The sequence below is a fragment of the Panthera onca genome, chromosome D2 (genome assembly GCF_046562875.1).
Source record: "Panthera onca isolate mPanOnc1 chromosome D2, mPanOnc1 haplotype 2, whole genome shotgun sequence".
NCBI classification, from domain to species: domain Eukaryota; kingdom Metazoa; phylum Chordata; class Mammalia; order Carnivora; family Felidae; genus Panthera; species Panthera onca.
The window spans coordinates 77,783,185-77,811,155 of record NC_138349.1 but is presented as its reverse complement, the minus strand read 5'-3'; the positions used below and the strand labels follow the sequence as shown (position 1 = coordinate 77,811,155).

Genomic DNA, 27,971 nt, shown 5'->3' with positions numbered 1-27,971 from the left:
AAATATGTAAAAAAGATAATGAGGACGGAATCAAAGCATACCACTAAAGAAAGTCATGAAACAACAACAAACAAAGGAGGAAGAAAAGAAGAAGAAAAAACAAAAAAGCCAAGAAACAATGAATGAAATAGCAATCACTACATACCTATCAGCAATTACTTTAAATGTAAACGTACTAAATTATCTAAGCACATAATTGAATCAAAATATCTAATCAAAGCACATAAATTGATGAATGGATTAATAAACAAGACTCTCTCATATACTGCCTACAAGAGACTTACTTCAGATATACAGACACACAGATGGAAAATGACGGGATGGAAAAAGATATTTCTTGCAAATGGAAACCAAAAGAAAGCTTGGTATCTATATCTATATTAGAAAAACAATCTTTGAAACAAAGACTGTAAAGAGAAAAAGGTCATTATATAATGATAAAGGGGTCAATTCAACAAGGGGATATAATATTTGTAAATATTTATTCACCCAACATAGGAACATCTAAATAGATAGAGAAAATAATAACAGATTTAAGTTAAGAAATAGACAGCAGTATAATAGTAAGGAACTTTAATATCACACTTATATCAATAGATTACCCATATATAAAATCCATAAGGAAACATCAGCTTGAAACAACACATTAAAACAGACCACTTTGACAAATATGTACAAAAAATTCTCTCTAAAAGCAACAGAATGTATATTTTTCTTACTTGTACATGGAATTCTCCAGGATAGATCATATATTTATTAGGTCACAAAACAAGTCTTAACAAATTTAAGAAAGACTGAATACTGAAATGTATCAAGCATATTTCCTGACCACAATGGTATGAAATGAGAAATCGATTACAAGAAGAGAACTAGAAAATTCATAAATAAGCAACAACATGCTTCTGGAAAATCAATGAGCCAATGAATAAATAAGAGATAAATTAAAAATATCTTTAGAAAATAGAAAATAGTAATATAGTAACAAAAATTACGGAGTACAGAAGAAAAGCAGTTCTTTTTTTAAAGTTTATTTATTTATTTTAAGAGAGATCTCAAGCAGGAGAAGGGCTGAGAGAGAGGGAGAGAGAGAATCCCAAGAAGGCTCTGCACTGTCAGCACAGAACCTGACGTGGGTCTTGATCTCACAACCATGAGATCTGACCTGAGTCAAAACTCAGTAGGATGCTTAACTGACTAACCCACACAGGCACCCCTAGAAAAAGTAGTTCTAAGGGGAAAATTTATCGTGATAGATGCCTACTTCAAGACAAGAAAAATCTCAAATAAACAACGAAACTTTACATCTCGTTGAACAAGAAATAGAACAACTGAAGCCCAAAGTTAGTAGAAGTAAATAACAAAGATCAGAGCAAAAAGAAATGAAATAGAGACTAAGAAGACAATAAAAATGATCAATGGAGACAAGAACTGGTTCTTTGAAAAGATATACAAAATGGCACACCTTTAGCTATACTTACTAAGAAGAAAAGAGAGAAGACTCACATAAAATCAGAAATGAAAGAGATGTTAGAACTGATACCCCAGAAATACAAAAGACGGTAAGCCTACTATGAACAATTATTCTCCAACAAACCAGACAACCTAGAAGAAATGGATAAAATGGCTATAGAAGCAAACAACCTTGCAAGACTAAATCATGAAAAAATATAAAATATGAATAGACATATTAACAATAAGGAGATTGAATCAGTTATTTGAAAACTCCCTATAAATGAAAGTCCAGGACCAGATGGCTTCCTTGGTAATTCTACCAAATATTCAAAGAAGAATTAATACTAATTTTTCTGAAACTCTTCCAAAAAAAATAGAAGAGGAAGGAATACTTCCAAAATCATTTTATGAAGCGAGAATTACCCTGATAACATAACCATACAGGGACACAGCAAGAAAAGACAATTACAGGCCAATATCCCCAATGAACATAGATGCAAAGGTCCTCAACAAATTTAAGCAATTTGAATTCAACAATACATTGAAAAGATCATACACTGTGATGAAGAAGGATTTATTCTCAGGATGCGAGGGATGGTTGAACATCTGTAAATCATTCAATGTGATACACCACATTAATAACATGAAGGGTAAAAATCATATGATCATCTAAACAGATGCAGAAAAAGTATTTGATGGACTTCAACATCCACTTATGATAAAAGTTCTCAAGAAAGTGGGTATAGAAGGAATGTACCTTAACATAATAAAGGTCAAAGATGACAAGGTCACAGCAAATATTTTTTTAATGATGAAAAACAGAAAGCTTTTCTTCTAAGATCAGAAATAAGTCAAGAATTCCCATTCTCACCATTTTTTAAAAATTTCTTGAGCTTATTTATTTATTTTGAGAGGCAGCATAAAGGAAGGTAAGGGCAGAGAGAAAGAGGGGAGAGAAAGGATCCCAAGCAGGCTCTGCACTGTCAGCACTGAGCCTGATGTAGGGCTAGAACTCATGAACTGCAAGATCACGACCTGAGCTGAAATCAAGAGTTGGATGCTTAACCAACCGGCCACCCAGGTGCCCCCCACTCTCACCATCTTTATTCAATGTAGTATTGGAAGCCTCAGACAAAGCAATTATGCAAGAGAAATAAAAGACAGCCAAATTAAAAAGAAAGAAGTAAAACTATTACTATTTGCATGGGGACAGGATACTGGATATAGAAAATCCTAAATAGTCCACCAAAATATGGTTAGAACTAATAAATCAATTCAGGAAAGTTGCAGGATACAAAATCAGTATACAGAAATTTTGTATTCATATCAACTAATAATAAACTACCAGAAAGAGAAATTAGAGAAACAATCCCATTTACAATCGCATCAAAAGAATAAAATACCTTGGAATAAATTTAACCAAGCAGGTAAAAGACTTGTACAGTGATAACTAGAATACGTTGATGAAAGAAACTGAATAGGACACAAATAGATGCAAAGATATTCCATGCTCATGGATTGAAAGAATTAATATTGTTAAAATGTCCATACTACCCAAAGCAATCTATTGGTTCAATGCAATGCCTATCAAAATTCCAGTAGCATTTTTCATGAAAGAGAGTAATCCTAAAATTTGCACGGAACCATAAAAGATCCTGACTAGCCAAAGCCATCTGGTGAAATCAGGGGGCATCACGCTCCCTGTTTCAAACTATACTACAAGCTATAGTAATAAAACCAGGATTGTACTGGCATAAAAACAGACCTATAGATCAAGAGAACAGAAGAGAGCCCAGAAATAAACCCACACGTATGTGGTCAATTAATTTATGATAAAAAAGCCAAAATATACAATGGGAAAGGACAACCTCTTCCATACATTGTGTTGCGAAAACAACATATGCCACCTATAGAAGAATGAAATTGGACTATCTTCATACACCATATACAAGACTTAAGTCAAAATGCATTGAAGACTTGAATGGAAGACCTGAAAATCATAAAACTCTTTAAAGAAAAAATAGTGGCAATAATTTCTCTGGATTTGACACCAAATATAAAGGCCACGAAAGCAAAAAGAAACAAATGGGACTACATCAAACTAAACGGCTTCACCACAGCAAAGGGAATTATCAACAAAATGAAAAGGCAAGGACATAATGAATGGGAGAAAATATATGTAAATCAGGGGTTAATGACCAAAATATATAAAAACTCATACAGCAGTAAAAAGTAGTCTGATTACAACATGAGCAGATTTAAAAATGTTTTTAAAAACATTTTTTTTAAAAAAGACACACAGATGGCCAGCAGGTACATTAAAAGATGCTCAACATCATTAATCATCAGGGAAATGTAAATAGAAACCACAATGCAATACCACCTCACACCTTTTAGGACGGCTATTATAAAAAATATAAGAAATAACAAGCATCGGGAAGGGTGTCGAGAAAAGAGACTCCTTGTATATTGTTAGTGGGATTGGTGCAGTCACTACAGAAAACACTACGGACCTTCCTCAAAAAATTAAAACCGAATTACCAGATAATCCAGTAATTCCATTTCTGGGTATCTGCCCGAAGAAAATGAAAGCACTAACTCCAAAACATACATGCCACCCTATGTCCACTGCAGCATTGCTTACAACAGCCAAGATATGGAAACAACCGAAGTGTCTACTGATGGATGAATGGAGGCAGAAAATGTGATATGAGATACACACACATACACAGACACGCATAATGGAATATTATTCAGCCATTAAAAAAAAGAAACTTGCCATTTGCAACACGGATGGACCTTGAGGGCATTGCGCGGAGTGAAGTCACTCAGACCGAGAAAGGCAATTCACGTATGATCTCGTTTATATGTAGAATGTAAAAATAAACAAAAGAATATGCTCATAAACACACAGAACAGACTGCTAGTTGGCAGAGGTGGGGGGGGGGGGACATGAAATGGGTACAGGGAGCCAAAACAAAACAGCCAAAACTGAAACAGATTTATTCAGTTATAAAATAAATAAATCTAGGGACTGGAATGTCCAACACGGCAACAATAGTTAACAATGCTGTATTACATATCCAAAAGTTGCTATGCGAGTAAATCTTAAATTTTCTCCGCATAAGGAAAGAAACTCTATGACTATGCATGGTGCCAGATGTTAACCAGACTTACTGCAGTGATCGTTTTGCAATACATACAGATATCAAATTATTATGTTGTATGCCTGAAACCAACTTAATGTTTTGTCAAGTCCAGCTCAATTAAAAAAATAGTTTTGCACATACTGAGAGGTTAATGGATTCTTCTTGTTTTATATAAATTCAGGAATCTCACCTATATTAGAAACCAGGAAACGCTCACTCTCCACCTAAAAGGCATTTAAGTTCCATATGTTACTTAGAAACCATTTATTAGCTTCCTAAAAAGTCCCTTGGCTTGCTCATGTTATCAGATAACTATTATATTTTAATCAAGAGAACTGACACGGAATGCTGTATTGATACTTTTCTAGGCGTGGATGAGAATAATGAGAATATGAAGGCAATAGTGGGAGCCAGGGAAGACAAGGGAATGGGAATGTGAGGGGTTGAAACAGATTTAAAATTTTGCTTTTGGGGGTGCCTGGGTAGCTCAGTCGGTTAAGTGTCCAACATTAGCTCGGTTGGCTTCACTTGGCCCCCCATGTTCTTGTACTCAGTCATTCTATAAACACCGGTAGCTATGCGAGGCTCTGGGGTACCGTCTGTCATTTTTACTTAACTTCTTTCTGCCGCAAGATTATGTTTAGTCTAATGACACAAACTAAGTTTATTCCTCCTGATTTATCCTTGGCACATGGTACTTCAAACAGACTGACTGGTTCAGAGTCAAACTGGCCATGGAGACAGAACACTGAAAGGAAAGATGACTGACTGGTCCCCTAAGATAATAATAAAGTTTCCCCTGGTTGAAAAAAACAAAATTTTATAAAATCTTTTAAAAATCTGCAGGTCAAGACTAGAAATTTAGCCTAAGAAGAACATAAAATTAATAGATATTTAAAAAAAAAAGGTATTTAAAAAACATTTTTTTAACATTCACTTATTTTTGAGAAACAGAGTGAGACAAAGTGGGGGAGGGGCAAAGAGAGAAGGAGACACAGAATCTGAAGGAGGCTCCAGGCTCCGAGCTGCCAGCACAGAGCCCGACGCGAGGCTCGAACCCACAAAACTGTGAGATCATGACCTGAGCCAAAGTCGGATGCTCAACCAACTGAGCCACCCAGGTGCCTCCCAAAAAGGTATTTGCTTCATGGTTATTGGAATTCTACCTGTAACATACATTATTATATGAGTTTATATGTATGTGTGTGTATGTGCCTTCACACACATATATACGTACTAAAATGAAGTTGTTGGCTTTTTTGAATGGTTTCTTTTTTAATTTTTTTTCTTTTTTCTTTTCTAAATTCAAGTTAGTTAACATACAGTATGTTAAGAATAGAACCCAGTGATTCATCTCTTACATAGGACACCCAGCGCTCATCCCGAAAAGTGCCCCCCTTAATGTCTGTCACCCATTTAACCCTTTCCCCCACATACTGTCCCCTTCCAGCAACCCTCAGTTTGTTCTCTGTATTTAAGAGTCTTTTATGGTTTGTCTCCCTCTCTGTTTTTATCTTATTTTTCCTTCCCTTCCCCTATGTTTACCTGTTGTTTTTCTCAAATTCCACATATGAGTGAAATCATATGATACTTATCTTTCTCTGACTTATTTCACTTAGCATGATACCCTCTAGTTCCATCCATGTTGTTGCAAATGGTGAGATTTCATTCTTTTTCATTACCGAGTAGTATATCTGATATATACCACATCTTCTTTATCCATTTGTGTGATGATGGACATTTGGACTCCTTCCATAATGAAGTCTTAAACACATTCTCTTTTATATAAGGTTTCTATGAAACTCCTTCCTCATTTTTGTTGGAATACAATAAAGAGTAGTTTATTGCTCTGTCCTTTCTGCCTCCCTTCTTTAATATTTATTGAGTGCTTAAGATATACCAGGCCCTAGAGATACCACAGAGTCCCCATCCTGGTTCACCCCTGAAAGGAGTTAATAATAACTCAATCTGCCGAATGGTAAGGCAAGTTCATGCCATATAAATTCACACCTCAACCTGATATTTAATTGTCATTGGTTAAGAATCTATGTGAAAGGTCAATAGCAAATGTGAATGATGGCAGGAAAATTGGCATATTGCATTTCTCCATAGAATTTAATGGTAACAAGTTGACTCTTTTTTTTCTTGAAACAGCAGAAATATTTAAATGTTTACCTGAATATACTCTGTGAGCGTGTTAAAGACTTGTTTTGCTACTTGAATTGCTTTGGAGAAATTCCGTTGTCCTTGTTCATCAATAACATCTTTCCCAGAGTAATACCAATAGAAATCACTAATGGATTCCTGCAAAAGAGGGATGATAGGATTAAGACACATTCTAAAGCTACCACTGACCTGCCTGGCTTTGAAATCTAGAATAGGAAATCATTTTAAATAACAAGATTTGGAAGCAAACAAAAATATCTGTGAAGTAAATACTATTCTCAATGATTTTCCTAAACAGAAAATGTGGCAATGTCTTCCCGAGACAGAGATAACAACTAGAGATAAAAAGCAGAAAACTTAGCTTGAAATAATGACTCTCTGTCTTTGATGACTTTGAATTTCACAGACATAAGGAGTCGTAAGATTAATGTGTATTTATCTACTGAGCAAAGCTAAATTAATTTTATGTAATTTTATGTAAGTACAAACATTAGGCAAGTCCTGGATGTTTTTGGGGTTACAGACATCTGACCTCCTTTTTTTTTTCCAACAAAGTTCACTAACATTTCCTCATGAGAACTCCAAAATGTTCCTCGCTCTTATAAATGCCCCTCAAGAAACTGGTTGGACTACTTATAAACACAGACACGACAGATATAAATAAACATCTAAACAAGATCAATCTTCTTTTTTTTTTAATTTTTTTTTTAATGTTTATTTTTGAGAGAGAGACAGAGAGACAGAAAGGCAGAGCACGAGCAGGTGAAGGACAGAGAGAGAGAGGGAGACACAGAATCCTAAGCAGGCTGCAGACTCTGAACTGTCAGCCCAGAACCTGATACGGGGCTCGAACTCTTGAACCATGGGATCATGACCTGAGCTGAAGTCAGATGCTTAACCAACTGAACCGCCTAGGCGCCCTTAAACAAGATCAATCTTTCTGAACGGGATGTTTTCAATAATAACTTACATTTGGAAGGAATTTTAGTTGGCTAAAGGAATAATAGAACTTATCTTTTTTTTAGTTTATTTATTTTATTCTGAGAACCAGTATGGATGGGAGGAGCAGAGAGAGTGGGGGACAGAGGATCCGAAGCAGGCTCTGCGCTGACAGCATAAAGCCTGATGTGGGGCTCAAACTCACAACCATGAGATCATGACCTGAGCCAAAGTCAGACGCTTAACCGACTGAGCCACCAAGAGCCCCAGGAATAACACAATTTAGTCTAGCATGTAAATTGCATCTGGATTTCAAGACAGGATTTTAAAAATCACAAATATGTTTTCAGCAATATTTCTTGTATTTGCTTCAAAAATGGAAGCTCTCAGTTAAAAAAAAAAAGGGTTGTGCTTTTACATACTCAAAAGATTAAGGGAGAAACTGTAAGTTTGAACATGTAGGTTTTAAAGTACTCTATCTGGTTACTCTTATAAATAAGACGAGGGAAATAAAAATTGTACAGAGCTCTCATTACCTAGGTAGGCCTACACCTTCAGATTCAGTTTCACCAATGTGTGAAAGATGACTACAATATCCCAGAGATTTTTACCCGATGGAGTGTTAAGCTGGATTTTAAAATTAATTCAAGTATTGGGACAGCTAAAAAGAACCACCTGTCAAATTTAAGTACATTGTGGGTACTTTGAAAGCCTTTCTTTCGCATTCCTAAAAATATTTCAAATATTCTTCCTAATTTCTCTACCAACTTTAGAAGAAGGAGCAGAGTATGTAAGTACTTTCCAAAACGACATGAATTTAAAGTGCCATCAAGCTAAAAAACATAAGGGGGGAAAAAATTCCCACTTACAGAAAGAAAATCATGAGCAAAATGGGAGTCAGGATCGGAGGCAAAGACAACAGAGGCAGGTCCCCCCTAAAACTTGGTGAAAGATTGTGATCGAAGACAAAAGATCTCAAAAAATTCTGTTTGGTCAACAATCACGACGCGTTAAAACACGTCGGTTTCATACCTCCACCACATCACATCCACTCACCAACCCCCTTCACTCGTTACAAGAGAAGCCGACATACCTGGACTCTGAGTAGGTAGTCTACGGTAGAGATGATGATGTTGACAGTTGTGTTATTGCCAGTCTGAGTTCTCAGATAATTTTGAAAATCTATGGAAGATCAAAAGAAGTCACTAAAGCTGAGTCAAAAGTTTTGAATGAGTTATCCGAATAACTCCAAAAGCAACTGAGGCCTCCGGCAAAATTGCTGTGGCTAAGAGTAGTGCTTCAAGGGAGCACCCCCAAAACGTCTCGGTGCTTCAGAGAGTATCAATTTCCAATTTCTGTCTAAGTGGTTGCTGACGTCTGTTTCCTGATTGCTAGCCCTACAGCCCTGGGCATCCCCGGAAGGAGTTTTGCCGTTTAGGAAAGAATAATTGAACTATGCATTCGGTAACCATTTGTTCCTGAGTGCTGGGGAAACAAAGATAAAATTAAGATACAGTTCCTACCTTCACAGATGCACAAGTCTGGGAGAGAGCTTGTTATATAAACAACATAGGGAAATATGTTATGCTAAGTGATACTATGAAGTTGATTCCCCAGTTAAAGAGAAGGGGTAGGAAGGAATAAACCCATACAGCTCTCTGTAGACCTCGCATCTTTTTTCACCTGATTTAACAGAAAAACAAGTGTTAGGAATTAAGTGGTGCGGCCAGCAAAGGACTTTGAGAGTAGGGATGCAATGCATAAAATGTCACAGTGTATACTGAGCATACAGAGGAATACTCTAGAATGTTTGTAGACTCAGGGACAAGGCGTGATTGGAACGAGCGGGCCCCTGTCACTACTGGCTTCAAACTGCTTCCTCCTTGGTACCGTCATAGAGTCTGGGGTCTCACGAACCTGAGTTGTGTCCCTCACAAAGCAGCTGGAGGAAACGGAAGAGGTCACACGTGAACTCGTCATCTTGGAGAACCTTTTCTCCTGCAGAAAATCCAGAGAGCAGACATGATCAACTATCCTCGCGGGTCCCGCCCTCTCTTTCCCCACCTCCAGAAAACTTGCATGTTGATCTAGCATCGTTCTGAACCAAAAACAGTCACAAATCATAGCCACTCGTCTATCTGAAGCTTGCACGATCATGCGCTTGGCAGATAGATGCACTTTTTCTTTGTCAGAAAAGAACACTTGAATCTTAAAACTCATATTTCTCTCTGTTAAAAGTAGCAGCATGGGTTTGGCAACATTTTAGAAACAACCTGAAGGTTTAAACTTCCTTTTTTTGGTTTTTGTTTTTTTGTTTGTTTGTTTTTTTGTAAGGTGTGTATACGAATGATGTCCACATCTCTTACAAATGCCAAGGTGAAATCTACTTTGCTCCCAGAGAACCACCAATTATTTCAATGCAAAGGCATTCTTTGCATACATAAAACAGGACCGAGAGCTTCTTCTATTTAATGAATAGTTAAAGGATCTTGTGAAAATTGTAAATGACTAGAAAATGTCTGATTCATTTCAATTAACTATCTCGTTAGCTTGCCTAAGGGACTTAAAAAAGTAAAGACTTCAGAAATCTGATACAGACATGCCATGGTTGGAACTTGACTTTCAGAGGAGACAGAACTAGCGAACAGACCTAATTCTACATATCAAACCAAATGAAAGACTTTGGTGGCTCATGCTGTATGAGTCACTCCAACCAAAAGGTGAAAAGAAGGTTATCTCATAGCCATAGAAGTTACTCAGAATCATTAAAAACTAATATATTTGTGGGCTAAACACCTCAGAAAAGGGTTCAGATATTTTACCTACGTTTTAATCAAAATGTATCTTGGTCACAAGTTACTCGGAAAGCAAAAACACGAAGAAAGAAACAAACGAAAAAAACAGCACCACACAAATGAAAGTGGATTTTGCAAGCATAGAGTGTCAGTGGAAAAACTGTCAACGTTATGAGTGTATGTTCTGGAACCTAAATTTGTTGCTTAGAAATCAAAATGACACAAAAATGTCGTTTGGCAAGTGAATGAATGCACTTATGTCTTTAAAAAAAAATGATAATAACTTTTCAGACTGGAAATACTTTGGGCCGAGAAAGAAAACTAGGCAATGACCATGTGTTTACTTTAACTAAAATTATGAACGATTATAATGACAGAGAGCTAATGGACTTACCAGTCTGCAGTCTGTGACTTTCAAAGTGAGAGGCTTCATATAATGGGAGGGTTAGGAAGCAAAACCATTTTGAAAACTAATATAAACATTAAAAAAAGTACATAAAATCACCGTACTGGTTTCCCTGTAAGATATGATATTTGGCGACCAAACTAAAATCACCATGCATATAGATCGGTTGTGTGGCAAATTCAAGTTTAAGTGCACATTGCTTTGACTCTCAGTACATGGCTGATAAGCCCATTCCTCAGTGTCTCCGTTCATGACGGGATAGGAAAGAAAGGGAGAAGAGTCTAGGCTAATAAACTAAACTCTTCACTTATGATACTTAGTATCTTTCCATGAACTGTTTGAATCAGACGAGTCTTTAAAATGATATTTAAAACATAATATTATGAGTTACACAGTCTTCCTGATTCTTTCCTTGCGAGCCCATCTAAAATGCTTTTCTCTAGAAAACTGAATCAATAAACCATGTACTTTCAATGTTCACATACTCCATGTGGAATAAGTAACCCTTGATAGAAAGTATTCAGAAAAGTTAGCAAGGAAATAAATATCATACAGTCTACCTGTGTTCCTGAAAATGCCCTGCGCAATGCACACTGATTTATAACGTAAGGATTTACTGCCGGCATGCACGGTATTTTCTCGACCGTATACCAAAACACATACAAGTAACTTTACTTACAAAAGGACACACTGCACACAGCAGAACAATAGGGGAGGAGCGTGGGAGGGGGCGGGTCAAGCCTTCCTTTACCATCAGGTGACAACGAGGTATAAACTGGGGTGCTATTGCTTAACGAACACGTTACTATCTGATTAAAATGCTGCCATTCCCCATGCTGCATGTAAGTGGTACAGTAACAGAGATGGGTGGTGGCTTTATGTCTGCAGAAGGCACAGGATCCACGGTCTATTTTGTGATGTATGCAAAAGAAATTCCATTGCAAGATGGAAACTAAGATTAATAACAACGAAATGGAGTAAAATGTAGTTGAAAGTGCTCTGATGTTCTTAAAATTACTATTTGTAATAGCTGCATGATGGTCAAACGGGAATACTGTAAAGGACATTCCTTGGGTTTCATTTTTAATTGTAAGGGGCTAATGATTTCTAATACTGTAATATAGGGAGAGTTGTTTCAATATTGTTGCTGATGATGAGACAGTTCTTCGTGCCTTAGTCTTCTCATCTATAAAACGAGGGGAACGTGGGCACTGTCTACCTCACTAGCTCTTCATAACTGATGTGACCATTTTTAGATATTGTGGAGAGGTCAACATTATCAGTAGCAGTGGCAACACCACTAAATAAACATGGGAACAACATGCCTACGTGATGAATACAGTCATTTGAACATATTTACTAACAGTGTTTCTATTTCCAAAAAGCCATCTTAATTTTAATGGACCAAAAGAGTCTCAAAAACCTCCATTTCACTTGGAAATAAATTAGACCTTATGTGTGCAAGGTACCTGTAAAATCAATTCCTATTTTAAAAATCTAATCAAGTTAAGACACTTTTAAAGGCCACTGTTCTACTCACAATTGGCGTTAAAAAGTATATAATGTTTGCTTAAGTGTTTGTTTTTATTGACTACCTAAAACACCCATGGTCTTAGCTTGACATTTACAACCTTATCTTGAGACAAAGCTTGGTTTAATTGTTATTACTTGCTAAAAATTATCAATAATTGTTGATAAAACGAAGGCAATAAGTGAAATGCCGAGTAGATATATAGAAACAATTGATTTAGGACACATAGATCAGAAGACTAAGATCCTCTTTGTTGTAATGTCTTTTCATGGCAATATCCCCAGTAATGGAAAGCTAAAAGGATGAGTGGCATGAAATGTTAACACTGGTTGCATCAAAGAACTCCCTACAAAAGCTTGTTATATGGAACTCAAGAGTGTTTTCCCCCTGCCCCTGCCATGGAAGAAATAGTTCTGCTCAGTGATCTTTAGAGGACTCAAATACCTATTTTGTATAATGGCAAAACTGAAAGATTAAGGCTAAAAATATTTTTAAATAGTGAAAAGTCAGGTATTTGGTTCCATGTGGGTAATTTTAATGTCACTGCTTAAATGGTTTAAGTGGCCACTTAAATTATACTACTATTCAACCAACAACGGATACAGTTTTTAAAATGGATTCACAATTAACATTTAGTTAGTGACTACAGTGTGCTAGGCATTGTGCTAGATATATTTTCTTATCATTTCATTTTAGGTTTATAATAATCCTATGAATCAGGTGACATGAATCCCATTTTGTGGGATGCAACTGAGAAATTAAGTAGCTTGACTGAGGTCCTATAGCAATTTACTAGTAAAGGATTTGAGTCCAATAAACTTCGATGAACATTCATTAATTGTCTCCTACATGGAAGGCACCTTGTGAGAACCTGGGCGTATAATTATGACTAATGGACACAAGCCCTAACTCAAAGAAGTTCATAGTCTAATGGAAGAGATAGGCAATACAAAGGTCATTTCAACACCAAGTGGTCTTTCTGGATCACAAAGTTCATATCAGTAACTGATCAGATCTTTGGCTAACAACCTCCGACTACATGTACTATATGTTAGTTAAACTGTGAACTCCTACTTGTTTTTTTATCAATTTTAGAACCCAAAGAAAACAATTTTCTAGATATGTGGCTTTGGGAAAGTCAATTCACCTTTCTGAGGCTTTGTTGCATCACTTTGATATGGGAATTAACGATCTCCTCACCCCCTTACTTTCAAAGGGTTGTTCGGAGAATAAAATTGGCTCAGACAAGTACATTTGCTTTGAAACATGCAAAGCACAATAGGAATAAAAGTGAATTTTCAATGATAGGAAGGCACAGGTTCAAAAGACCTAGGTTTCTAAAATAAAGACTTTCAATGGGCTGTGGGGTGTGATAAATAATCTACATATTCCATGTACTCAATGTGACATGAGTGCATAAAATGCATTCCTATTTCAGATCCCAAGACAATAAAAATGACCACTGTGTGAAATAAATTAGGTATGTCCCATGGATAACAGAATTAAAGCACATGTTAGTTATGGAGGGAAACATACCTTTGCTTTCAAATGTGATCCTCAGATTATTTCTCTTATAACGTCTTAATGCCTTTGAGCTCCCATTACTCTAACTGAAATCCTTACTGTTCTTTATCCATTCCATTAACCAACATCCTAACTGATCTCCCTCCCTTCCGGCTGCAATGCCCATCTTAAACACTGTTGCCTACAACGACAGTTGCCGGCAATCCAATCATAAAACACTCCCAACAAAAAGATGGACTCCTTAACAGCAGTTGAGAAAAATCTACTCTCAAAATCCCCTCACTCTATCATCAGATATAACCACAGAGCTCCCCAACTTCCATGAAGGAAATCATGCTGCTAATGTTAGAGGACTCAGTGTTTAGTTAGCATACTAGCATTACTGAGAAATGAGAAATCTGTTCGCTTTAATGTTACTGGCTTGAACAATGTACGTTAGGAGTTAATGCCAGGTACACCATCACACAACACACAACACTACTGAAGTGTTACTTACGTAGTGGCTCTTCATGGCCTCAGAAAGAAAGTATGAATTCTTTGGCATGGCACAAAAAGCCTTTTACAGCCTCCCACCAACTATCTTTCCAGCCTCTAGTCTGTTCATGTCTCTTCAACCACCCTAGGTCAGTAATGTTCTTCGTGATGCTTTGTACCTCAAGCTTTGCATATGCGGTTCCCTTTCATTGGAATATCCAACGCCTTTCTCATCTACCAGGTAAACGCCTACTTCAGGCCATATGTTACTTCTGTTGTGAAACTTAACCCATCAGCCTGGCAGACAAGTACTTCAACTCAGTTCACTCAAAACACATAGCTCATGGGTTCTGAAGTTATTTGTTTACAAGTCTATCTACATAACACTGAGTCCGTAAAGAATGCCAATGCCTAGGACAAGGTCTAGCACATAATAGCCACTCAAATTTCAATTAGTGCTTCAATGTTTAAAAACTGTACAAGGATGTTAGGAGAATTTATTTAGTGCCATGAACTAGTATCACATGCTTTCCTCAAAAAGAAGGTTGATCCAGAGGAATGGCACAGCAGTGTAGTCAGAACTGAGAGCTAAGCTGAACTACACCTGAGTCAGACTTTGCAAATCTGGGGTGGGAGATAGACAGTAAACAATTAAGCACTAAAATACTAACAAAAAATTAGGATAGCCAATGCTTAGAGATTGTGTAAATTATTGTGACTAATTAACAATTAATTATTTGGCTGCATTTTCATACAAATTTGATGAGGTCAGTATAAATATCCCGAGTAAGAACCTCAATTCAGCGCATTACCAAGTGCAGATGGAAATTTAGAAAGGTGAAATGTTAGTTGTTTTATATAAAATGTTCAAAAAAATAAAAAAAAAAAATTCTGAGGACTGTATCAGCTTCAAAATTTCATCTTGTTGATGAAGTCCAGGGCTGCTACAAAATGATCAAAAAATAAAATGAAGTATCTTCTACAACACTCCAAGAAGTGGAAAAGAAGAAAAATTGCACTTTCAAGCTCATAATGACTTAGTAATGAGGTTAAATGGTTCTGAGAAAAAAAAAAAATCCAAGGATGGAATGAAATTTTAAATATTCATAAGGTTTTTGGTTTTGAACTTCATTATACGTTAAAAGAAAACACGTGATTAAAAAATTATGCAGAGAAGACAACATTGAACACATCACAAGTCTAACAACACACTTGCCAAAGAAAACTGCGTTTTTTTTTTTTAACAAATGGGAAGTCCAGGCTTTTGCAGGAAAGGGAGAAATTTACTAAGAAGGGACAGAAATATTGGCAAACTTTCATGGCAGTAACAATGGTAGGAACAGGAATAAATATTAAATCGTATGAAATCCTTATATACAAACCTCAAAAAGGCACATATTTCCTAATGGTATCTCAATACCGGTTTAGGAATATCATATAAAACCATAAAAGTTCCAAAGTGATTTTAAAACTTCAACAGTAAATGTAAAGACTGGCAAGAGATTTGTGTCTTTAAAGAGAGTAAAAAAGCAATAAGAAGCAAAAAATACCACCTAAGCTGATATGGTGAATATAAAATAAGCCCCCGGAAGGTATTAAAAGATGGGGCTAAGGGATTGGCTCATGAAATTGGTAACAGTGGGAGGCAGAGAGCCTGCATTTCAGTCTTGACCCTGTCACTTCACTGTGTGATCCTGGACAAACCACGTAGCCTTTCCACCCCTCAGTCCCCATACCTATAAACTGGGGACAATACCTTACTGGTGGTTGTAGGTTTCAAAAAGTTGCATTTAAGTTAGACATTTTCCATGGCTGTATAATTTACAGCCATTTTATCATCATCAGGAAGAGGTTTAGCCTATTAGAGACAGGTGGTTGGGATGCAGAAAATTTAACTCATCAGATTGTCTTCCCAGTGTTGAGTTTATTATACTGCATGGGTCTCAGGCTTTAAAGCTACAACATCACTAACAGATGGGGAGTTTTCAGCTTTCTCTATGAATTCTGAGAGGGATGATTGATTTTCCCTCTCCTTATGAGGGTACAAACTCTTCTTGACTTCTGTAGACCCGTAAAAAAATGGGCATGTCACAGAAATTGTTTAAATATGCCAGAAGATAGAGTTGCTGTAGGTATTCTTAATCTGGGAGGTAGTATGATTATTCATAGAGTGAATGAATTGCCGTCACGTGTTCTAATAGGCATCCTGATTAAGGCAAGAGTGTGTACTGAGAAAGCACAATTTAATCTCTAAAGCCGTGCTGACGTTCTAGGTACTCCTCAAAAATCTCATCCCTCTTTTATTACCACTGCCTATAATGCCTTTTAGAAACCTCTTTGAAATACCAATGCCAACTTTGTTATTAGTTTGCTGCTGCTTCTTCAAATTGGGTCTCAAGAATGAAAACACAGTTTTTACGTTAGGAAGGTTTTTAACGTGTGATGTTTTCAAAGGAATAGAAAAAATCTCTGTAGATCTCTCAATAATTGGAAGGGAACTGGCAGAACCCGCTGGCCAAGAGGAGACGCAGCAGGACACAGTGCCCCCGGGTCACCACTGATTTCCCATGCACCCATTGGTGCAGCCATAAAGCCACAGAACGTCCGAGACAGAAATGCCACAGAGAGACTACTGCACACATCTATGGTTCATTCGTTTACACGACAATTGCAAACACTGGGTCCGTCAGAATTTTTTTTAAACGAACGAAACAAATCCGAAAACGTAACTTAAATTCTTGACCCTTTTTGTCTAATATGTTCATAACTGAACATCCTCATGGAGAGAAAAAGGAAAGCTTGGTATATAAGTTCTATAAATAAAAGGATGCATAATGATGGAAATTAAATCATCTATTCGTTCAACAGTCTACCAAAGGGAAAAAAATGCACAAAAAAACTTTCACTGTCAAGACTGTACACAAAGCTAATAACAAATGAAGGAGCAAATAAATAAAAGGCAGATCATTTGTAATAATTACCACGCTCATGTGTGATGGCTGAGGAAAGGAGGACAGTCAGTACATTTACAGGTGAAAGAAAAGGAAACGGGGAAAAAATAAGTTGAGATGTTGGTTTTGTCTTGCTGTTTGTAAGGAAATACAATAGAAAACGTGTTAATCAGTTTGGGCAATTATTTGTGGGTGTTGAAAAAGAATAAACAAATCAAATCAACCTCCTACTGACAGATGTGACTAATTCTCGCGTCAGAATGGTCATTCTCACCCAGCTATTTCTGATTCGGGACTCACGAATGTCATTCCAATCCGTAGCTGGTTGACGAAGGGTAGGAGACCCTGTAAAGCTAACCTTGCACAGCCACTATTCCTGCACGGATATGAACAATGGCAAAGAATGATGAATGCAATTGTGTTCAGAGCCTCTGGAACATCAGGTAATAATTGCAGGGAAAATTGAAACTGATTTCTAACTCTGAGACAGGAAGTCCCACTTTGGACAGAGAATTCATCCCTTTTAGGCACTTTACAGCTAATGGGAGATGCCCAGGCTTCCTGGAGACTCTAGAGGCAGGCAGGTAACGGGCTCTGAGATTTGTAGGGGCTCTGAGCTCTCTGGATGGGGCCCTCGGGCCAGTGTTTTCACTGTTGACATAAACCTAAGTCATCAAGAGATTTGGCTGCATATTCATTTCAGAAAATTTAAATAAGTTTACAGTGCTGCTGGCAATTTTTTCTTAAAAGTAGCTTACACAGGTAACTGTAAGGACTAATTCTGGATGGTGGGATCTATACATTCAAATGTCAACAAGAAAATAAAAGCACACAGGAGCTGTAGTGTAGCAGCAGCATTAGAATATGTATAACTGATAATTTTTTTTAAAATTTTTTTCAGGGTTTCTTTACTTTTGAGAGAGAGAGAGAGTGCAAGCGGGGGAGGGACAGACATAGGAAGACAGGAATCCGAAGCAGGTTCCAGGCTCTGAGTTTTCAGCACAGAGCCCGACATGGGGCTCGAACTCACGAACTGTGAGATCATGATGTGAGCCGAAGTCGGACGCTTAACCAACTGAGCCACCCAGGCGCCCCTATCATTGATAATTCTTAAAAAACAGTAAGAAATATGCAGCTAATCCTTTTACCTAATGTGAACACAAAAATATGCAGAAATAAGAGAGATTAGTTAATTCTAAAATATTTCAGAAAGGTAAGCAGACTGCAAATGGCAGATAGGATAAAATTTAGTTTTTGCAAAAAGAAAAATTTAGTTTTTGCAACAAGATTAGTTTTATCAAAGATCCGATGTGCCAAAACTAATGCATTGATAATATGACCACTGCAAACTAGACCAAACAAACAAAAACAGATCAACACACAGGGCCTCATTGAAACTAAATTAATTGGAAAAAATGTCAAACACAAAAGAACAAAAACAAATCGAGACAAAAAAGATTGAAGATTTTTTTCCTAATACTAAAAACGAATGTGCAGCAATAGTTATTTCTGCTTTCACTGTAGTATATACTAATTTTTCTAGTTTATACACACATTTACAGAGAAAAAAGTCTAAGATTATGTGAGTCATTATATTTGTGTGCATGTGAATTAAGTGATCAGAATTATTTTAACATTAAGAATTACTCCTTAATTTCTTTCATCAAATTTGGACTTGTGAAGACATAGGGATGTATGAGATACAAAGATATCTGTGCTATAAGGGAGGAGACTGTCAGAATAGTGGTCCATCAGAGGATCTCAAAGTGTCACTTTCCTAAGGAGACCAAGGAATCTGAAGATTTGGCAGTTTGCCAAAGTGGCCAAAAAAAGTCCAATATCCTCTAATTTGGTTCATCCATACGCTTTATAATTTCACAGATGATTCTCTTATAAGGGATCTTGATCTACTAACCAACTAGGGGAAAGGCCAATTACAATAGGTCTGGAACAACAAAGGAGTTAACAGTCAACTGGGAAAGTTGGGTTTTGGGTATGATTTGAGTGAGTGCCCGATTGTGAACTTTTAAATGAGTCACATAAGCATTTTGGCCATGTAAAAATAACCCTACATCTCTCTGTTTTGCAAAGATAATTGGTAACTGACTCATCTCGGGAAAGGGGGGGGAGAGGGGACAGGTGACCCTTTTAGTTTAAGTGACTGATACCTGATCCTTCTTCCGTGACCATTCCAAGTCCTTCAGCTTTGTTCTGCCGCTCAAATGCATTTAGGTCGAGGACGCTACAATAGCAGGGAGGAAAACGCTTAGAGGACGAGAAAATTTTCTTTCTTCAGGAGAGCAAATGTGTACAAGTTCTATATCATGAAATGTGAACCAAATATTAACATACACTGAAGACATACCCCAATTCAATGTCTACCAACCATATTTTCCCAGGAGCAGCCCAGTCCCTCCCCAGGGCCTGCAATGAAATGATCCGTGGGCGAGGCAAACAGAAGGCATTAATGGGTTTCGACTTTGGGAGTACATTGTAATGTTAGCAGACACACTGAAATGTAATTATAATAATCATGTTTTCCCAGAAGGAATAGCTTATTACACTAACTATCTGTCAGATTCCTTTGTCAGGTGCTGTCTGAGTGATTTTAAATACTGCAAAAAATAGAAAATGATGACCATAAATGAGGTTAGGGATCATTTGTTTAGGGAAAATGAGAAGTGGTCCACAAGCTCCCAAAGAAAACTAATTAGAATTTCCCTTTTTCTCTTTTAAAATGCACACACTGCTCATTTTCAAGTGTGCAGCATATACGTTAATTCTCCAAGGTCCCTATTTAAGAATAGGGAAGACTATTAAAAGACATTACTAACGCTGAGTAAGTTAGCAATTACGACATTACTAACACCTAACAACAAGGCAGGAAAGAAGGCACCATCAATTGTCCTACTTTGACGTGTACTGAATCACTAAAAAATATTCTGTGTAGAATTACTGTCAGTAATGTTAAACAAACACCTTGAAAGACACAACCACTTAGTAGAGCCGGAACAAGGAAGGAGCGGGCTTACCTGCACGACTGCATCAGGCCGGCAAGGCTCTGAAAGAAACCCACATCCTTCTTCTCCTTGAGATAGTCAAGCATTTTCTAGGGGTAAATATACAAACCACACGGCCACTGAACACAAGGCTTATTTTTTGTTAAGCAAGAAACATCAAAAACATGGTTTTTGTTCTGGAATAAAGACTTTAAAAAATTAGTGCATATGAAAACGACTGTCATCTTTACCACGACATGGTGACCAAAACGTCAAAATGAGATAGCTGCACGTTTCAGTGTCGGCAGTATATACAGGTGGCTTGGAACAAGACAGCTGCTTTACATAAACATCATAAGCACCATAAATATCCATGGAAATAATACTCTCAACTCTTCTAGTCAATCTTTAAGGATGTGAAGATGTAGACACTTAGTTCAAGTTTACTGGGAAGAAGGCCCACCTGGATGCTAGTCAGAGATTCCCATACAAAAGCTGAGTTTTTTTTTTTTTTTAACGTTTATTTATTTTTGAGACAGAGAGAGACAGAGCATGAACGGGGGAGGGTCAGAGAGAGAGGGAGACACAGAATCCGAAACAGGCTCCAGGCTCTGAGCTGTCAACACAGAGCCCGACGCGGGGCTCGAACTCACAGACTGCGAGATCATGACCCAAACGGAAGTCGACCGCTTAACCGACTGAGCCATCCAGGCGCCCCAAAATCTGAGTTTCTTAAAAGGCATTATAATCCATGTGGTGTGACTACCATATGCTACTGTCTATAAGACATTATTTGTCTATTATAGACCTATGTATATAAGACAGAAATTTAGTTTCCATTTTCATGGTCTCTAAACCCAAGCAATGGTAGCAATCATCTGACCGCTAAATGTTTCTTCTCTTGTCAGAATGATGTCCAGTCTCTGTGCCCAAAATTGTGATGAAACACAAACATAAAAAATGCTAAAGCAGTACATGGCTCCACCCTCCTAACTCTTGTTGTTGTTGTTTTGTTTTTTGTTTTAACACTTATTTCCTTTTGACAGACAGAGACAGAGCACGAGTAGAGGAGGGGCAGAGGGAGGGAGACAGAGAGTCGGAAGCAGGCTCCAGGCTCTGAGCTGTCAGCACAGAGCCCTACCTGGGGCTCGAACCCATGAACCCTGAGATCATGACCTGGGCCAAAGTCAGACGCTTAAGCAACTGAGCCACCCAGGTGCCCCTTAACTTATTATTATACACTAAAATGAAACAGCTATTTTCAATGTAGATGAAGTAAGTGTTGGAAGTTTCAAACAAGAAGTACATACAAGATGATAAAATGATAGGAGGCACACCAAAGTTTTCAAGAAAACAAAGATACTGCTCTTCTCTGAATCTTGAATAGATGTGAATAATTGCTATCACCAGTGTTGTCTGAACGGGACTTAGCCGAACAGTAAGTTTTGGTAGTCATTTTCCCCCCAAGATTTGACTAACAGCTACCAAATATGTCAAGGCTGTGCACATGCACACACACACACATACACACAGTATATGCATATGTATGTATGTATGCACACATACATAAAAATAGGAACACGAAACACCTAGCCATTTTCTGGGGAGTGTGATAACTTACTGGTCTAATAAAACGTATAGCACTTATTCATTCCTGGATCTTTTAAACACAAGCAATGTAGCTCAGAGAATTAAAGCGGGGCAGTAGAATATGTACCTGAAGGTTTACAGAAAAAAAGAAAAGGCCTGTATAGACAGGAAGTGCATATATTATATGATTTCTCACGGCTACTTCTGACTCCAAGGATTTCTGAATCTAAATGCTACATCATTAAGAACTTTTAAAGTAAAACATAAATCAAGGGGAATTTGTTAACTATTATGGGGAGATTAAATAGATTAAATAGATTTTCTTTAGATTTTCTTTTTTTTCACATCATGTAGTCATTTACTATAGAAATGAAAACGGGACATCTGTAAATAGGATGGGGGAAAAAAAAGACATCATTATTTTCACAAAGTTGTGATGGAAACAGCATTCCATTCAACTATTAATGTAAGCAACAAACACGGGTCAGATTAGCAGTAACTCTGACGGTGTCACCAATAGAAATTCCAGAGATTTTCATCTCACATCACCTGGACGAACCATTTCTTCTCAATAATTCGACCAAGTACTACATCTTTCATTTAAGGAGTTCATAAAGAAGCACAAATGAATTTACTAAAAAATGTGTTTATAATGCTCTGAAAATCACATTTCAGTATTTTTGGTTTCTCTTAGAAACGGTGTCGTTTTACTTTGTGATTTAAAAAAGTCAAACCAAGAGGAGTCCAGACGCTTCACTAAGCTGTCAGAGGCATTAAAAAGAAAAAGTTAAGCACCCCAGATGACATTATGTACTCCTCCAGTCCAAAAATATAATGATTATATTTGCAGGAGGAAAAAAAATAGAGTACACAATTTGAGAAAAGTGTACAAACGAATTTTTCAGCTATTCTGGGTTGCCAACTTAACCTAGTCCCAAACTTCACCAACCCAAAAGGCAACCTTCAAATTTTCTCTGCTTTCCTTAGACTCAAAGATCTTCTGGGAACATATACAGGGCTTTGTCCCACTGTCATGATCCTGGGGCTCCCAGAAACCTGAAGTCAAAGATTCCAAGGTTTTCACTAGCCTTCCCTTCTTTTCCTTCCAACAGGGTAGCACTTTCCCTGCCTCACCAAAACTTACCCAAGAAAGAATAATTATTAGTTCCATGTTCATAAACTGTTTTTTCTCATACAGAAGCCAGTATAGAAAAATATGAGATCAATGTTAGTTTTAGAATAATACGGTCTGCTTAACTCATGTTTTGTTTTGCTGTTTTTCAATTAGCGTAAGAATTCTTTCTGAGCTCACGGCCACAACTGTAGGCCATGTGAGTAGTGTCCCCAGGGGTGTGCAGTACAGAGCCTGTGACAGTCTGTTTCTGAGAGTTTTTTAAATCACTCAAACATTCTGATTCTAACAAACTCACAGACCTTGGCCTTCAGTGGGATATAGAGATTATACCCTTTGTCGTAACTGGTTGAAGTCATTAAAATTCAGCCCAGATCATGTCTAACTTCTTAACAGGACATAGCTACAAAACTTGGCTGGGAAGAGGTTTTTTTCATGCCCTGGGAGACTATAATTACAACTAAAAATATTTTAAACAGTGTATTCTGTTTCCATGTTAACCAAGACATAGGCTTCTCACCAAATATACCACAAAATCCTGAGAATCAACTTGTAAGACATGTAACACTGTAAAACATATCGCCCAACTAGGCTCCTGAGGTAAGAATATTAACTTTTCCCCCCACTATTAAAACAAACCATTTTATGCTAATTCACATGAAATGCAGGTTGCACACCATGTGATAGGACTTCTCAAGAGAGTCAGTGCCTCGCATGGCAGGGTGCTATCTACATGTTTGAATGCTGGGATTGATGGCCATGAAATAAAGGCATTATTTTACACAGAAATGAAAAATTGTACAGCCAATATTGCTTTTAGGATGACGAAAATAACTCAATGGGATGACAAGAGGGTCCCTCTGTTTGAAGAGTACATTCTGTGGATGGCTTCAAGATCTTACCTGCTGAACTGTGGAGTTCCCGCCATTTAAGATTGCAATTCCAAGTTTCAAAGTCGCCGCTACCATTGGTCCAGTATCACCTTAAAAATATAAAAAATGCCGTTCCTTATATCATTTCGCCCACTTCATTAACCATTTCTGTCTCAAAACGTATACTTTTAAAATTAATATCACCCCCCCCCCCCACAAATCTGTATAATGGAGTAGGACTGACTGACTTACAAGTCAAAAAATACTAAACGAGTAATAATGCTTATTTTGCCAGCAGTGTTTTTACTCAATCTTGTGGAATTTATCTAAGAATTGAAACTAGATGAGGACATTGAAGAAAAAAACAGAAACAACTTATTTTTAAATACACCTAAAACTGTCAAGATTTAAAACTAATTGTGCATATTAAAGTAATATTGAAAAAATAAGGGCTACCTAGAATTTTAAGGAAAATTCCTCTCTCTCCTTCTCTCCTCCATATATATATATATATATATATATATATATATATATATATATATATTATTTGAGAGAGAGCACACATAAGCAGAGGAGAGGGGCAAAGGAAGAGAGAGAGAAAAGAGAGAGAGAAGAGAGAGAGAGAGAAATGAATGAATGAATCCCAAGCAGGCTCCAATGCAGGGCTCAATCCCACAACCTTGGGATCATGACCTAAGCCAAAATCAAGAGTCAGGTGCTCAACTGACTGAGCCTCCCAGGCACCCCCTCTCCCCTCCATATTATGTTTGAACAACTTTTATAATTTTCATTTTAGCACTTTTTATCTTACTGTGTTTATAGTATTGCTTTATTAGGATGACTGCCTAATTTGAAGTAAGTCACTCAAATAATAATGACAAAATTTATTCATTTATATTTTTAGTAATCTCTACACCCAACACGGGGCTCAAACTCATAATGCTGCGATCAAGAGTCACATGCTCTATGGACTGAGACAGCCAGGTGCCCCAATAACGATAAAAATTTAAATCCAACCAGTTGTCTACCCTTAGTCTATTTTACTTTTACATTATCCACCTCTACTTATCTTAGAAATACAATAATAAAAATAACAGAAATAGAAATAATAATAGAATAAGAGAAATACCTTAGTGATCTTGGAGAGGGGTGTTTAATAAAGTTTTATTAGAACTCAGCCACACGGCTCGTTTACGTATTGTCTCTGGCTGCTTCCATGCTACTATGGCAGAGTCGAAGGGTTGTGACAGAGACCCACGGCCAGGAAAGCCAAAAATATTTACTATCTGGCCTCTCACCGAAAACATTGACCCACCCCTGATTTATTGTGTCACGACAGAATTTCCAAAACTTAAGGACCAGAAATAAAATAAATATTTGAATAAGATTCTGAAAAAAAAAATCCACATTGGACTGGGTTAATGAGAGCCTGCATTTCTGAAGTCACCTGACCTAGGGATGAACAAGAGATTCAGGGACTAGATAAGTCAGGAGGAGTTAAAGAGGGGTGCTCCGAGAGACTGAAGGGGTGTGAGGGGGGCAGCGAGCCTCACCTTTGCTGGCACTGATGGTCTGTAGCACCATCTCAGCAGCCCCGCGGTCATGGAGCCTGGCTTGCTGGTACAGAAGCTTCTGCTTCTCCATTTCTTTTTCCTGAACACAAATCCCAACCATTTATGTTGCGGCTGTCATGAAGCACAGCAGCTTTCTACAGACCATATTTTCAGTCATCTCTTCATGTATGGGCTCTATGACAACATCATGGACCATTTCAACACCAACAATGTTATTCAACAGATGTTAACAATATTCAACTCTCGGTTTTGCCCTTTATATTTTTCTCGGTATACTTTTGGTACTGGCTTATCCGGATGGATTTTCTCAATTTTAATTGTTGGATTAGTCCAAAGCCTGTATCACAGTTTTGAAGTACTGAACTTCATCACTGAAACGTGCACTTTCTGAACGATACATTTGTGCAGAAGTCTGTCACGTTTTTAATCATCTCCCATGCCATGGCCATAACTTGATACTGCTCAGCAAATGGCTCGAGTTGCAAGTTATCACTAAATGACAGGAAAACATGAACTGAGACGTGTTGGAGTTTAAGCAAAATTGAAAGCGGATATGAATAAAAAAGGTAGGCTTCAACTAAGTAGCGGACTTAGGATACGCATCTCCCCGGTCACCCCCCCCCCCCCCAAGAATAAAAGAAGCAATGTGCCTTTATATTTTGTATTCTCGGGTGGTAACAAACGATACTGCATGGTGCTGCTCGAGCAATGGCTGGGGTTTGGTTCTTTTCCACTGAGACTACCACTGAAAACATAAAGAAGAAAATAAAAATAAAATATAAAGGCACAGCAAGTTCAAGACTGGTAGGATCATTCACTTGAGCTATCCAGTTCGCTGGAGAATTGAGACGGAACTAAGCAGTATAAGTTGCAAAATGGAAGTTGCATAGAGCCCTAGGACAGCGAGTCCATCAAATGGCGTGGTAGAGAAGCTTAGTCAATGGGACATGAAACAGTCAATTAGTATCATGTCCATAAACACAACGGCCAAAACATATATGACCTAAGAGCAGGAAGAGCCGCAGCAGAAGTAGCCAGAGTGACAGTTTGCTGCCATAAACTTTCCATCCAAAGTACGGAAAATAGACACAGGAAGATGGAAGAGGTTTAAAAAATGAAGGCTTGCTAGTTACAGAATATGAAAAAGAAAGTAAACTAAAAGGAGGAGGGGGGGAAGAAATGGGCTCAAACAAATGAAAAAAAAAGAAACCTTCAAATCAAAAGCAACCAACACAGACATTTATGCTGTTACCAGAGAGTTCTCGCCGAGGCTGGCAAATTTGTTTCTTAAATCTTTGATAATATCGTGCTGCGAAAACAAAATTGATCAGGGTTTTTTTTCACACTATAGTTAGAGCTCCTGTGGTTAACGTTTTATTTTTTTTTCTTAAATTATGTGATAGGTCTAAATGGAAGCAGAGAAAAGAAAAAAAAAAGGCAGCTTTGCTTCATATGTATAGCCATGCTAACATCTAAAAGGGTTGCCTTCATGTTTAAACCTCTTCCTGCAAAGTCAAGAACAAAACGAAAACAAAACCACACAGACACACAAAACCATATTGTCATTACAACACAGTTTCAGAAAAACTGAAAGACCCTTTTGCCTGCTCTTCAGGTGTGGTTTAAAATTGGTCACAGCAACATTTGATCCCTCCTTTTAGACCCAACAATCTTTCACGTTCTTCCTAAACTCTGCACTTGTGCTTCCCAGCGTAACCAATTCCTTTCGTGGAAGACTTTTTCAGTAAGACAGCGAGAAGACATTATTGGCCTAAGGAACCACCCTAGCATTTTCATCTACTAAAGAGGCAAGGGAGTTAGAAAGACTGATTCTTCTACTAACCCAATAAAATGTATGAAGACAGTCATCAGGAAAAACCCAAAGAAGACAGAAGATAGCAGCGTGCCGTATATTCTTGAGGGGGGAAAAAACAAACGAACAAAAAATAGAAAACCCTTTGCTGTTTGTGCTACAAAAGTAGGTGGACCAGCTCGAAGATCTGCCAGAACAACGTACACAATACATTCTAGATCCTGGTATCCTCTGCAGTAACTGAAATCGTGCCTGATGGATGAAGGTCAGAGGATCAAGAGACAGAGAATATTCAATTGCCTTCTTAAAAAAAAAAAAAAAAACTCCCTGGGTAGAGATCACCCTCATTTTTCTCACACGGCATCTAAATTTCAATATTAATAAATACTTCAGGGGAGATGATGATTCATCTGATACAACTACTGACCTAAAAAAGATACACTGATCTAGAAGCAGGAAAGCCATACTTCATAAGGAGGGATCAGGTCAACCTCTAGGCTTGAATTTCTTCTTTGTCAGATTGAGTTGGAGGCTTTCTCTTCGGAAGATATTTAATATTATTTCTTTCTGGTACTTTGTCCTTTGAGAAGTGCTTCCTGGGTAT

The 27,971-nt window shown here is 37.5% G+C and overlaps 1 protein-coding gene across 4 annotated transcripts in view; it reads right to left on the bottom strand.

The window, feature by feature from the left end:
• Nucleotides 1–27,971, bottom strand: part of RYR2 (ryanodine receptor 2) — a 755,762-nt gene that overhangs the window by 51,772 nt on the left and 676,019 nt on the right. For all 4 annotated transcript variants that reach the window (XM_081790553.1, XM_081790554.1, XM_081790555.1 and 1 more), the window contains 7 exons: nucleotides 25,534–25,633; nucleotides 24,011–24,090; nucleotides 20,420–20,496; nucleotides 19,556–19,629; nucleotides 9,624–9,704; nucleotides 8,800–8,888; nucleotides 6,777–6,905 (listed from right to left, as the gene is read on the bottom strand). In XM_081790553.1, the coding sequence (XP_081646679.1) occupies nucleotides 6,777–6,905; nucleotides 8,800–8,888; nucleotides 9,624–9,704; nucleotides 19,556–19,629; nucleotides 20,420–20,496; nucleotides 24,011–24,090; nucleotides 25,534–25,633 (630 nt within the window). The remainder of the gene's footprint in view (nucleotides 1–6,776; nucleotides 6,906–8,799; nucleotides 8,889–9,623; nucleotides 9,705–19,555; nucleotides 19,630–20,419; nucleotides 20,497–24,010; nucleotides 24,091–25,533; nucleotides 25,634–27,971) is intronic.